Consider the following 14,678-nt stretch of genomic DNA (forward strand, 5'->3'; position numbering starts at 1 on the left):
TAACAAATATAATTCAGAAAAAAAGTTCTAATTTCCCACCTAGTTGGTCATACTTGACTTCAGCATAAAACCAAATATAAATCTTATAGTAGTATAGACGAAATGTTTAGCAGTGCAGTTCTCATAAAGAAAGGGTTACATTAGTTTTACCTAGTTGTATAATAGACTAATGAATAAAAACATGCTCTCAAAAATACTTCAAGAATTTATAATAATTGGCCATGTACTAACTTGTTTTGGGCGTGAGGTAAACACTCAGAGCAGTAATAGCGTCATTTGAAGGATCATGATAAAGTTCAGTTACTAGAAGATCATTATCTTTCATTCGCAGGGGGAACTTCTGCATATCTAAAAAATAAAAAATTTTAGATAGCATTAAAATAAATAGTGCATCTATTTAAAACTATAAGGTCATGTTTTGTTCTCATTTAAAAAACTTTATTAACTAGGAACATTTTAAGTGTCTGTACACTTACCTATGTAATATATTGATCCATTGTTACATCCCAGCAGGAGGAATGACCCAGCGGTGTCGTAACTAGTTATAGGAACAACATCTTGAACCTGATGTAGTGAGATGATTATTAGATGTTAGGCAGTAATTATAATTTCTATTTTCTGTTCAATTTCCTCAAAATGTTAATATTTTGATAAAAATGCAACCAACATCCAATTTTAGGAGGGCTTAGAAAATAAACTTTCTTTGGGCGCACGCGTGCACGTGACACACACACGCCACAGGGAGCTCTGAAGAACCACCAATATAGTTGCTTTTAAAGATTTTTAAATTATATTTCTAACAGCAGCACTTTCGTTTCTCAATTTAGATGGATTATCTCCTTTTTCTGCACATGATCACTAGATCATAGTCCATTGCAACTAGAAGGCCAAGTCTGACCAGGTCCCCTCTCCCTTCTCTTTCTCTTACAAGAGATTAAATGGCCTGCCCAAAGTCACACATGTAAGGCATAGAATCAGAACTAGTAAACAAAGCAACTGATTTACAGACAGTACTTGCTCCCCTGATAATTTATTATAATTTCTTTGAAAAAGTAGTATTCCTTATTTTCATTCTCCTTGCTACAGGTTTTTATCTGTTTTCTAGGAAATGGTACGGTAAAGTCTCATATGCATGTTTTTTCTTTTTTAAAGTACTGGAATAAAAAATATTTGTCCTTGTAAATCAATTTAGTTTACAAATTAATAACTTCCTATATTTGTGCTAACAGAAAAAGCAAAGGGCATGAGTTTCACTACAAAACAAAATAAAAAAACAAAAACCACAAAAAGTGTTTGCTAGAATAGTGGCAACAAGTGAGATCAAATGGATTTTCCCTATTTACAGCCAGGCCAGAAATGCAAGTAAAACTTCTTCATAGACGACATTTAAATGAAATATTAGACATCAAGCTTTTCATGCTTGATTTCCAAAAGAGATTTCCAATAATTTAAAAGTTAAAAATGTTAAAGGACTTTTATTTTTCACACACTGTATTTAGATTTCATTAGAAAAGTTAAAATCTAAACATTATCTGCTTAATGTGAGTACTTTTTATGTACCAAATATTATCCAAGAGAACAAGTACTGGACTGAAGGTAAGGGATGAGAGATACCACTTTTGCTCTCCAGAAGCTTGTAAACTTGTGAGAAAGAAAAAAGACAATTATAGTGTGCCAGACACTAAAATAGAGTGTGCAGTACAATCACAGAAGAGTGGAGAAGGATTGCCATCTCGTTGCTGTTGGGAGAAGAGCAAAGATCAAGGAAGGGTTCAGAGAGGAAGTGAAGCTTGAAAACTGAAGTCAACTGTGAGTTAGGTAGGGGAAAAGGAATGTCTGACAAAAAAGCAAGTGAAAAAGCACAGAATCTAGGCCTGTTCTAATTAAAAAACAAAAAAAGATAAAAACTTGGAAATGGATTCCTCTAAGCTGTTCAGATAGATGACCCTAATTTCTGCATGTGTCGAACGGTTAAGAGTTACACTGTAAATATCTCTGCAAAGAACGCAATCATCACGCCCTAACCTCAGGTCAAGCTTCTAACTAGAGCCAATGTCAACACATTTTGTGCCAGATGAACATTAACTTCTCAGTGATATGAGTAAAGATCTTCCCTCTAAAGAATGGAAGGAAGACTGTTTTACATACCACTAACCAATTTTCTCACCCCAGTTAGATGGATCTTTTTAGCTCCAGCACTAAGAGCTTCAAACTCCTACCCCAGAATCTTCACAGCAGGAAGACGGTGACAGATAAGGCCACGAGATTCCTCTCCTTTTGGATCCATTTTTTCAATGAAAGACTAGCAGCAGCCTAGAGCTTCCCAAGGCACATCTAAGACAAACATTTTTACCACTTGTTCTCTGGAAGGATGGGCTTTAGGATTACAGCTTTCCTATCCCTCTTTTTCTGCAACCCTATGACCTGCTCTTCTTTCCATGTCTACACCTTAGTAAAGAACAGAGAAAGTAGAGAATAAGTAAGGTTGCAGAAGAGTCAGTACTGCTCAGTTCTTCTCTCCTAGCATAAGCAAGGAGGCAGCCATGGTGTGACCTCTTTCATCTCAACAACTTCATGTCAAGAACCTGAGAAACCGTACTGATTAGTACATATGGTTTAGTCATGTGGTCACAAATATAAGATGGAAGTGGATTTTTTCTCTCCCTGGTTAGCATACAATGATTATTTTTAATTTCTACATGTAAATTTAAATAATTTACAATTTTAAAATATCAATCTATCTTCCCAAAAAATACAAAGCCCCTACTAAAAGCTTTTAACCACAATCTCTATACCTATAAAATCATTATTTCTTACAGTATGTTTTGACCCTCATCCATTACTTTTTAAATAATCACTTACCTAAATTTACCAACATGTTTAACAATTTCTTTCCTAAACATTGCTTAATGCATTACACTTCTTCCCCTTCAAGTATAAATATCCTTTTTGTCAAAGGACATTTCTTTAGTAGTCCTGTCACTGGGGGTTATGAGTGACAAATTCAGTATCATCTGAAAACATCTTCCTCTTTCATGTTTGAATGATATTTTTGCTGTGTATAAAGTCCTAGGTTGAAAGTTACTTTCCCTACCATTTTGAGACTAGTCCATTGTCTTCTGGCTTCTACTACTGGTGATGAGGAATCTGCTTTATGTCTAATTCTAGGCAACCTGTCACTACTCTATGAACACTTTTATTATATTTTTATCTTTTATTATACCACAATGTAAATGTTTAGCCTGTCAGAACCTGGCACATTTCTTTAACCAACAGATTCATGTCTTTTTTCATTTTTCCAAAATTATTAGCAGTTATCTTTTCCAATATGGTCCCTATCTCTATTCCTTTCTGAAAATATTCTCATTTTTTCTTTCTTTTTCATATTTTCTGTATTATTCTCTTGATTTATCATGAATGACTTTCTCAGATATGTCTGTCAATTCATTAACTGTCTTTTAGCTGTGTTTCTATTTTACCCATTAAATAAGAATTTTTTTTTTAATTTTCAATGACCTTTTAATTTCTAGTATTTCATTTTCCTTCATTTTCCGACTGGTCCTATTTCTTCATTATCATGTATTCCTTCTCTAGTAGCTTTCTAATTTTTCCATTATTTCCAGTTTTTTGGGATTATAAATTTTTTGCATTTGATGACTTTCCTTCATTTGCTTCCATGTGAGGTTTACAAGTTTTACAGAGTTATAAGCTCACTTTTAGTAGAAATTATTTCTTCTGTGGGACACCTGGGTGCCCTCTCTTGTAAAAATGTTCTACTCGGTTTCATGTCTGCATCTAGAAATGTAAATGGTCCTAGATTAGTCTTTCAAATTGGAGTTCCCACACAACAAAGGCATGTCTTTATGCTTCAGTTCACGTATTTATACTAATTTGAATATTCTGGTTTCAGTTTCTCACGGGCGGTTTCCATTCCACAATCACATGTCAAACTTTCCTGTTCCAAGATTATTGGGCAAAATTTTCCCAGTCTTCTTCCCAGGAACTGAGGCAGGCCTTTAAAACTTTGTATTATTGCAAGAGGCTCAATTATCACCGTTCCACGAAGCCATGCCTCCTGATTTCGCTTAAAATCCCTACAGCTTTTACTTTGACACATGGTAATTACATAAATAATTAATACCTGATATAAGCAATATATATTAATATTTGTATCTAATATTTCTACCTCAGTAGCAGAGAGGGGCTTTTATCAGCTAATTCAACTATCTTGCTATAAATTCTAAGCAAGCAAATATAACATACTTAGGACAGTGGTCAGTGCATAATAAATACCTAAAAGTCAACCCTCTTTCTCCCCAACAAATTGTGGGCCCAGGATTCCAATGCCTGCCTTATTGCTATTTCTAACAAGTAGGGGTTTGTAAATAAACTTATTACCCACCCCCCCCAAAAAAGGCCTGCTTCTGACATCAGTGCTACAGATGCCACACACCAGGAAAGAGAGAAGCTAAATCAGATGAGCCTCCCAATTCTTGTCCAGCCTAGTTCATCAGACCATAAAAATTCACTCTGAAGCCTTGTTCCCAGAGCCAATATTTCTTCCTCAAACTCAGTCTTCATTGTACACTTAGAGTATACAGGCTGTCACTCGGATAGTACTCTGGCTGAAGATCTCTATTTCTCAGAATGAACAGAGTTAGTTCTCCAGTCCTTTAGGAAGTATATAATGACTTTCCAGGACTAACTTTCAAAACTGTCTCTATGCTTTGACAGGAGAACGAAACATGCATAATCTATGTTTCTAATATAAGTCTAAATTTAAACTGGAACAACTTGAGAAATAATGCCTACAAGTTGCTATTCTGCTGTGTAGCTTGGCCTAAGCTACCTATTTGATAACAACAATTAATTCTTATTATTAATCTTATTTTGAGACATAATTTTTGTATACATGTGTTGGGGGGATAAAACATGAAAGAAAATAAGAAACTGACATTTCTTTAAAATTTTTTTTTCTTACCAAATCAGATACAATTCCTTTACAGAATTGTCATTAATATTTTATTGATGTTATCCTGATGATTTCACAATGGCTTTTAGACTTAAACACACACACACACAATCTGTTTGATGGTTCATCTGACTCAAATACTCCAAATCAATCTTGATTATGTAACTACAGCAAAGAACTACAAGGGATGTCCTGTGTACTTTCTGTGTTATGCGCTTGACAGAACTGTTGCTAAAGGCCAAACCAGAATCTACTAAACTAGTGACAGAGCAGTCAGAGGAGTTGGCTTCAGGTCAGAATTGTCTGTTGAGATTTACAGATCAGATGCTGAAATTTCATTACACGCTATCTCTGCACTTCACTACAAAGAAATCCATCTAGCTGAGTTATAAGGCTTGTTTGCTGCATGAACGCTCAACTTTCCCAAGGTCTTCCTGAAATGTAACAAATCTACTTTGTCAGATACAGTTTTCAATTCATGCATATACTAAGCAAGAAGCATCCAGTTATATATGGGACTAGAAGCTTAAGAATTAGTATCCACTCTGAGGACACCAGTACAGGTTTCAGGACCTCAAAGACATTAAAACTTTTAAATGTAGTTTTGAAAATGTTAAAACAAAAAAAGATGATAAAGAAGCATGTTCCTTTAGGAACCCAAATGTAAGTTAGCGGTTTTATGGCACAGATAATATAGTTTCTACCAGCCGCTAAAAGCTTAGACTTGAGCTAACTGGAAAAGTAACACACTTGAGATTAAAATTCATATTCCTCTTTATAAAAGAAATACCCATAGCTACAGAATCCTTATCAATATCCTTCCAAATAAACTTTTAGATCCACCTTGATCAGTCTTTCCCACATTCTTTAGCCCATTATTTTTATGCTGACAACGATTATAAAAGCCTTCTGCTGTGCCTGTACAGAAGGCCCACTCTAGCTAGCATTTTTCCCCCCAACTATGTCTTCTGTCTTCATCGAAAATGAAACCTAATTACCTCAGATGATAATAACTTTAATTGGAAGCCATTCATTCTCTATCTCCCAAGTATCTCAGTCATAAGATGTTAAGAATGCTCCTCCACAACCTTGACTCAATCATGCTACTCAGTTACCAGATCTCTGCCCAGACTGTCACTTTCAGATCAACCCAGATCACTCTGCTGAGGATCTTGGCACCTGGACCACAGTTTACTTTTATCCTATTCTCTACTACTATCCTGGTACCTAAATGTCCATAATAATATCCCTTACAGTTCCTCAACCCCTATTTCAATTACTTTCATTTTTAAGTCAGTTCAGCAGGTGATTCAAACTGGTTATATCACTGAGAATGCTGCTCCAATTCTAAAATACTAAGTTAAATCTTTGATCATAACCTCCTATCTTTCCAACAATTCTCATTCCTAGTAAGTCATAAATCTGCTTTAACGTCCCTCTAGTCCTTTGACATTCTGTATCCTTCTCTGCCTACACCTGGCATTTCCTCGCCGCCAGTTCTTGATCTCACAATTTCACCTACCTTGCCATCTTGATACTAATATTTTCTCATCCCTTGGTATATCATACCCATTCATTAAAACTTCAGTCCTAAATCAGACCAATATTCTTGTTTTCTTTTTTCTTGCTCCTGTTCCCAGTACTGAGCACTACTGGAGTAACTCAAATAACTATCATCCAGGTGTACTACACATGCATGATTTATAATCTCCACAACCCTTGGTATGCATACTTCCAGTGACTTTCTCTTTACTCTTTCCTCACCCTTTTGTCACAGAGAAAGGAATGTCTCTCCTCTTTGCCAAACCAACCTCTCTGGCTGAGTTCCAGATCCCACACACTCCTGACTTTTATGGGACCAGAAGTTACCTGCCTTCTTTCAATCTTCAGGTGCTTTCTCTGGCAAGCACCTCTCTCTAGCTACAAGCATGCTCAAGGCTCTCCTATCCTAGAGAAAAAAATAAAATAAAGCACATCTCTTTTTTTCAATCTAGCCTTGATCCATAAGCTATCTATCCCCTTTGGGTCTCTGCTTTCCTTCACCACCAAATTTCTTGAAAGATAACTCTGAATTTGCTGTCTCTAATCTCTGATCTTTTAATTCCTCAGTTCCTGCGATCTAGTGTTCCCCCCACCAAAACCTAACATACATTTGCAAAAGATATCTTACTGTCAAAACCAATGTCATTTCTCAATTATATAACATGTACTCCCTTGGTCTGGTTTGTTTATGTTGCCCTTAAATGCTAACGTTTCCCCAGAGTTTTAATTTTGGCTTTTCTTTCTTCCACGCAATGAAAAATCTTATCAATTTTTAAAATTATCACTGAAGTACTGTGAATTCCAAGTATTTAATTCTAGCTCTTTCTTCTTTCCTAAATTCCAAAGGAGTACTCCCAACTATATACCGAACATTTGCACGTGGACACCCATAGAAATCTCAGAGTAAAGAGAGTAATTAATGTAATTATTTCTCACCTTTATACCCACCAACATATCTGCTTCTCTTCCTATGTTTCATATCAATTTAATACTAGCCACACGATTGTCAAAACCAGAAACCCAAAACTAGAAATACATCTCTCTTAAATTTTCCACATCAATCAGATACCGGTCCTGTCATTTTAGGAAGGTCTATAAAATGTGTTTCAAATAGATTCATCTTTGTCATCTCTACCACCACTGTCATTAGTTGAAGCGCTCCACTTATTTCGCTGGATTACTGTGGGAGATTCTCCCCTGATCTCCAGTCTGCCTTTCATTTTAGTTAACACTGTTATCTTTCTAAAACATGTCACTTCCTGCTTAAAGTACTTAAATTTTCCTCTTTCCTTCAGAATCAGGTATTAACCTTTTTTAATGTCTTATCTCCTTCTTATTCCTCTCAAGTACTTGAGAACATTTAGTCTTCTATCTTCTCTAACAGCTTATGTATTTTCACATAGATCTGTGCTTCCATGCAGGAAATAAAGTTTGCCTTGGGCTACCGTGTCCAAAGCGTGGAACTCAAAACATTTCAAGGAAATGAAGAAATTCCAAACCACAGTTTAAAAACTCACGGATTTTCCAAAGTACCTTAAACTTCTTAAAAACATAGTCAAATTTCTATCTAGAAACAGGCTGGGCGAGGTGGCTCAACCCTGTAATCCTTAGCACTGTGGGAGGCCATGGCAGGAGGATTGCTTGAGCTCAGGAGTTCGAGACCAGCCCGAGCAAGAGCGAGACCCTGTCTCTACTAAAAATAGAAAAAATGAGCCGGGCATGGTGGCATGCACCTGTAGTCCCAGCTAATAAGGAGGCTAAGGCAGGAGGATCACTTGAGCTTAGGTGTTTGAGGTTGCTGTGAGCTAGGCTGACGCCATGGCACTCTAGCCCGGGCAACAGAGTAAGACTCTGTCTCAAAAAAAAAAAAAATTTCTATCCAGAAACAAATTTACCACTAAATATATTCAATATTCTGTATAATTTAAAACATACACAATATGAATTCTACAAGAATAAAACAGATGCACATTCAGTGTGAGTTTCAGAAATATTTCCACGTCTGTGATATGCTTTAGTTAAAACTAACCTGCCAGTGCTGCGTGACAGCATTCCACACTCCCACTTTCCCTGTGTGACTCGTAGCCACCAACTGGTTACCAATAAAGAAGAGAGCATCTACGGGAACACCAAGGCTGAACACTCCTTAAATGACAATAAAAATAAAGAGGTTAATTGGTCACCATCTTTAGAATTGATTAAAAACATCTTAAAGGTGACTAATTTAAACCTATTCTCATTAGTACAAGTTATATGTGCTAGACTCATTGGGTACCAGAAATAAGAAACTCAGAAACTCTTAAGCAGAGGACAGAACTCCCAAGCAAAGAAGTGTCTGCCCCCAGCAATCTCACACTGATGTAACACCTTGTTATCTGAAGATGTTTTTCCTAATCTTAACGGATCATCAAGATAATCTAGATTTAATGTAAATAAAATAAAATAAAAAAGGATCCTGGGATTCACACCAGACCCACTAAATTGGAAAACCCACTGTATTTTTATAATATCCATAGAATTAGATGCAGCTTGCTCATGGACCCAGTATTTCAGAACTACTAATCTGAAGACACAGAATTGACAACCTCAACTATGTAGAATGTGTCTAAAAATCTTGAAATAAGCAAAATCGGGGAGGGGAGGAAGGAGCAAGAAGTCACACTATACTCAAAATACACATTCAGGCTTTTAACTTAGAGCTTATTTTAAACCCTGTGTTTCCCAGCATTGCGATCTCAACTTAGTCAATCCAAAAGACACTACATTAGGCCTTGAGATTAAAAAACATGAGAAGATGTTACTAAGAATTTACAGCTTTGTAGAGAAAAAATTGCAACCAATCATGATACAATAACAACAGAAGGATGTACAGGGTACAGTAATATCCAGAGGAGTAAAAGGGGTAGATAAAAGGGGTTTGAGAATGTACCTTACAAAAGAAGACATCTGAGTTGGGTTTTTAAAAAGGTTAATAAGAGTTCATCAAGTTGGGGGGTTGGAAATGGGTAAACTCAAGGAATCTGAGAAGATGAAAAAGGAAGTATAGGTGAGGAAGGACGTAAGGAGCAAATATCCCACATTAATAGCAAAAGACCCAAGAATGCCTAGACAGAGAATTCTAAGCTCTAGGCTCACCTTGTTCTGGAATTTATGGCCCTGTATAGTTGTCTCTCTTTAGCAGAGTACTGAACCAGGACTCAGGAGAATCTGGATCAGAATCCTAGCTCTGAGGGTACATTTCTTGGCCAGGTTTTTGGTTCTTACTTAACTACAAAATGGGGTTTAAGCTAAATGCCTCAATAATCACTTTCGGCTTAAAAATGTCATACTTCAATTTTGGCACCTAAATAGTATTATCTTAATTATTTGAAAAACATCTTATAGGACATATCTTTTTATCTAATAATGCTGAAAAATAAGCCTTACCTATAAAATATTGTTTTATGCAGACCTGTTTTAAGTATCAGTTTATTTATTTTTTTAAAGTATCTGTTAAAAAAAAAAAAGTACCTGTGCCAATATGAACAATTTTCTCAGCGTTTAGCTAAGAAAAATAAGGATGCATAGACCTTGATGAACTCATGGGAAAAACAAACCAATTAAATGCAATTATAACATGCTTTCAAAGCATAAGCCAGAGAAGATTACTGATTTCTTTTGACCTTACAGCAGTGCTAGTTATTCCTATTGTTCAGAACTGTACTGTATGCAACTCTAGTGACAATAAACACCACCTTGAAAATTTTTAACCAATCTTAAAAAAGACAGGCATTTAGCAGGAAAAGAAATGATATATGTACTGGACAAAAGGAATCAGAAACAAAAGACCTGGTAAGTATTGTTAGGAATGTTTTCTATACATATGTTTTAATTATACGTACAAATACATATTTATATAAACAGACACAAGACACACAGCATCTCAGCCCAACCTGTCAACAAAAAGCCAGAGCAAAATAAAACCCAACATACAAAAAAAGCTAAACCCTTTGCCGGAATTAAGAAATAAACCTGCCATTTCAAAGCAGAAAGTCTCCATTTTACTGTGTATAATTTTAGGGATTCTTATATAGTATTGTTTTAATTTTGATGACAAACAATTTTAGAGAACATGTGAAGCCAACTATATTCAGTATTATGGGCTACATGAAAGGCAGAAATGAAAACAGGAAAATCAACTAACAATGATTACTCTAGAGAAGGATAAGGTTCTGGGAAATCAAGACAGACATTCTGAATGGTCTCATGAAATTTAAAGTGCCACTCCTGCTTAGGCTCAACAGTCCCGACCACTATCCACAGGGAAGGCAACAGTATAAGTAATGACGAGTTCCTGTCTTAAGGGGCCCTCTCACAGTAAAAAATAGCTTATAGCAGCAATCTAGTAACCATGTCTTATGTAAGTTATAATGAAGGGAGTTCAGCCTCTGGGAGAGCTCCACCACGGATACACTAGCCCTAACAATTTTCTTTGGATGCTATTGTCAAGTTCTGAAGAACATTTGTAATAACAAATGGTTTCTTCTACAGGGAGTGAACAAATTACTATTGTACCATCTCATACACAGCTACCTATCACATAAACAAAGTAAGGAATAAAATCTCCTTCACTTATTGGTATGTTACAAATAGCAACTTGAAAAAGAAAAAAAAAATCACAACTGGTTTCCTTTCTGTATAATTACCGGTGTATTATAATTTCAAAAATGTTAAATTTTTTTTTCTAAAGTTGTCAGGGAGGACTTCTGCTGCCAACCGTGATGGAATAAATGGTATCAGATTATTCCCCACTTTAAAACAACAATAAAAAAAGGAACACAATAAAGGAGGCAACGCTTTTATGTACTGGACGACAGGTAGCAGAGGATTTGAGAGATGGGAAATAGTGACAAGCCCGACATTCACCCCGGCTTTCTGCTTAAGGGTACTTTCCATCACGGCACAGGGAGATGAAACCCAAGTAAAGACTGATCACTTCCCTGAATTGAGCGGACAGAGAACTTGAGGCTAGAATTTGTAGGTAAGGTACAAGGAAGAAGGGAACTGTGCCAGGGCGGGGATGGCGGTGGGAGGGAGGGGGTTGTCACAAAACTTGCATAGGAGTCTGTCTTCGTAAGAAGCCTTGGCTAAGGCCAAATTACACCTGGGCAGGGTAAGAATCTCCAAGGAAGAAAGGCTGCTACAGGACTGAGAGCTAACAAGAGATACCAGAGGTCTTACGTGGGTAAATGGGGTAGTTCCAGCTCCAACCAAGTGGAAAGCCCTTGCTGAGCACTTCAGGCATTCAGTTAAGACTCCAGAAAGCCAACATTTTTAAGAATAAGGACCATGTCCTTGAAAAGGAGCCATGCTAAAATTAAAAATAAAGTTGGAAGAGGCTACCTACCCCTAACAAAGCATAAAAACTAACAAGCCTAACAGGATCAAGAAGATCCTTCAGTAATTTAATTGCCTGCCAGAACTAAACTGACAACTTTTTAGGAAGGTAACATAATCCACACTACCTATATAATGTATCATGCACATACCCAGCATATAATTAAACTTTCTAGACATGTGAAGAAGTAGGAAAATGTGATCCAAAATAAAAACATAAGATGACTCCGACATTGAATTAGCAGACAAAACCTTTAATAAATTAAACAGCTATTAGGAATAATAAAATGTGAACATAAAGAACAAACACAAGCAATCTCACCAGAGAAAACAAACTATAAAATGGATCCAAAGGCAATTCTACAGCTGAAAAACCCAACATTTCAAATGAAAATTCACTATGTAGGTTTAACTGCAGATTAAAAACTGCAGAAAAAGGGTAAAAGCCATTAAAGGTAGACGAATAAAATTTATCTGAACTGAAGAATGGAGAAAAAAGAAACTGAAATAAAAACCCAGGGCTTCAGTGACCTCTAGGCCAACATGAAGTGGTTTAACACATAACAGTCTCAAAAGGAGGAGGAGGAGGGAGGGAGGAAGATATGGAAGGATAGAGGAAAAGGGAAGGGGGGCAGGTGCAGGCCTCCCTCAGTTGTGTCAACCAAAAATGTCTCTAGACATTCCCAAATGTCCCCTGGTGGACAACATTATCACTGGCTGTGAACCAATAATCTAGAATATATAAAGAATACTTACAGGGCCGGGCGCGGTGGCTCACGCCTGTAATCCTAGCACTCTGGGAGGCCGAGGCGGGTGGATCGCTCAAGGTCAGGAGTTCGAGACCAGCCTGAGCAAGAGCGAGACCCCGTCTCTATTAAAAATAGAAAGAAATTAGCTGAACAATTAAAAAATACATATAGAAAAAAATTAGCTGGGCATGGTGGCGTATGCCTGTAGTCCCAGCTACCTGGGAGGCTGAGGCAGGAGGATCGCTTGAGCCCAGGACTTTGAGGTTGCTGTGAGCTAGGCTGATGACACGGAGCCCTAGCCAGGGCAACAGAGCCAGACTCTGTCTCGGAAAAAAAAAAAAAAGAATACTTACAAATCAATAATAGGATAACAACCTCATAGAAAAGGGGGGCAAATTATTTAAATAGACATTTCTCTAAAGAAAATATGCAAATGGTCATTAAGCACATGAAAAGATGCTCAATATCATTAGTCATCAGGTCAATGCAATTAAAACCACCGTTAAAATCATCACACTATTAGAATCTACGAGAATGGCTCAAAATAAACAGACAATACAAAGTGGTGGTAAGAATATGGAGCAACTGGAACTCTCATACATTGCTAGCAAAAATGTAAAAAGGTACAACCACTTTGGAAAACAGTCTGGCAGTTTCTCATAACCTAAACAAACTTTCCAGATGACTCAGAAACCTCTCCTAGGTATTTACCTTAAGAAAATGTATGTCCACAGAAAGACTTCTACTTGAATGTTAACTGCAGCTTTATTCATAAAATCTCCAAACTGGACATAAACCAAATGTCCATCAACAGGTTAATGGATAAACAGATTCTGGCATATCAATTCAATGAAATACTACTAAGCAATAAAAAGGAATATACCACTAATACATGCAACAACATGGATGAATCTCAAAAGCATTATGTGAATAAAAGAAGCCGGACGCAAAAGAATACATATGATACAATTTCACTCATATGAAATTCCAGGCAAAGGAAATCTAATCTATGGTGACAAAAAGCCTAAATAAATTGTCTAAACAATGTGGTTTATGTTTAATACTTGCTTTCCCTGTGGGAATCTGGAATCCTGGTACATACCAGGCAGAGTGCCTACATGACTAGCCCGTAGTAATAACTTTGAAAACCAAGTTTCTAACGAGCTTTGCTGGTAGACATTTCGCAAGTATTGTCACAATTTGTTGCTGAAGAAATTAAGCACATCATGTGAGACTCAACTAGAAGAAAACTCTCAGAAGTTTGATTCTGCTTTCCTCTAGACTTAGACCCATGCATCTTTTCTCTTTGCTGATTCTGCTTTGTATGCTTTCCTTGTAATAAAGCATAGCTCTAAGCACGTGCCGAGTCCTGTGAGTCCTCCTAGCAAATCACTGAACCCAGGAGAGGTCCTGCAGACCCCTGACACAGATAAATCATCTGGGAGTTCAGAAGAAGGGTCCAGGTTAGATATATAAACACGCAAGTCAACAGCACATAGAAAGCATTCAAAAAGCCATTAGCATAAATGAGATCACCAATAGAATAAATATAGAGGAAAGATGGAGTCCAAGGACTGAGTCCTGAGGCACTCCAATATTTTTAAGTTGGGCAAATAAGGACGAAATACTAAGAGGAACTAAGAAGAAACAAAGAGCTAAGATGAAAATCAACACAATAAGGTGTCCTGGAAGCCAAAAGAAGAAAGTCTTCAAAGGGAAAGGAGTAATCAAATGATATTAAATATATCAGAGGACAGCTCTAGTAAGATAAAGACTAGGAACTGATCATGGAATTTAGCAGAGTGGCGATCATGCACAACACTAACAACAGTAGTGGCTGGAGGGAAAGGCACAACCGAGCAAGTTCGAGAGAGACCAGAACAGAAAACAGTCAGATGAGGTAACTACTTTTTTCTTTATCAGTGTCTTGATCTTGGACTTCCCAGCCTCCAGAACTGTGAGAAATAAATTTCTGTTGTTCATAAACTCCTGCAGCCTATATTTTGTTATAGATTAAATGGATTGAGGCACTCTTGTTT

The 14,678-nt window shown here is 36.8% G+C and overlaps 1 protein-coding gene across 1 annotated transcript in view; it reads right to left on the bottom strand.

Moving 5' to 3' along the window:
• KCTD3 (potassium channel tetramerization domain containing 3) overlaps nucleotides 1-14,678 on the bottom strand; it is a 48,183-nt gene that overhangs the window by 12,623 nt on the left and 20,882 nt on the right. The window contains exons 8-10 of the mRNA XM_012638317.1: nucleotides 8,544-8,659; nucleotides 477-564; nucleotides 232-348 (exon numbers count right to left, since the gene is read on the bottom strand). Coding sequence (XP_012493771.1) covers nucleotides 232-348; nucleotides 477-564; nucleotides 8,544-8,659 — 321 coding nt within the window. The remainder of the gene's footprint in view (nucleotides 1-231; nucleotides 349-476; nucleotides 565-8,543; nucleotides 8,660-14,678) is intronic.

The sequence above is a fragment of the Propithecus coquereli genome, unplaced genomic scaffold (genome assembly GCF_000956105.1).
Source record: "Propithecus coquereli isolate 6110/MARCELLA unplaced genomic scaffold, Pcoq_1.0 Scaffold129, whole genome shotgun sequence".
In the NCBI taxonomy this organism is placed as follows: domain Eukaryota; kingdom Metazoa; phylum Chordata; class Mammalia; order Primates; family Indriidae; genus Propithecus; species Propithecus coquereli.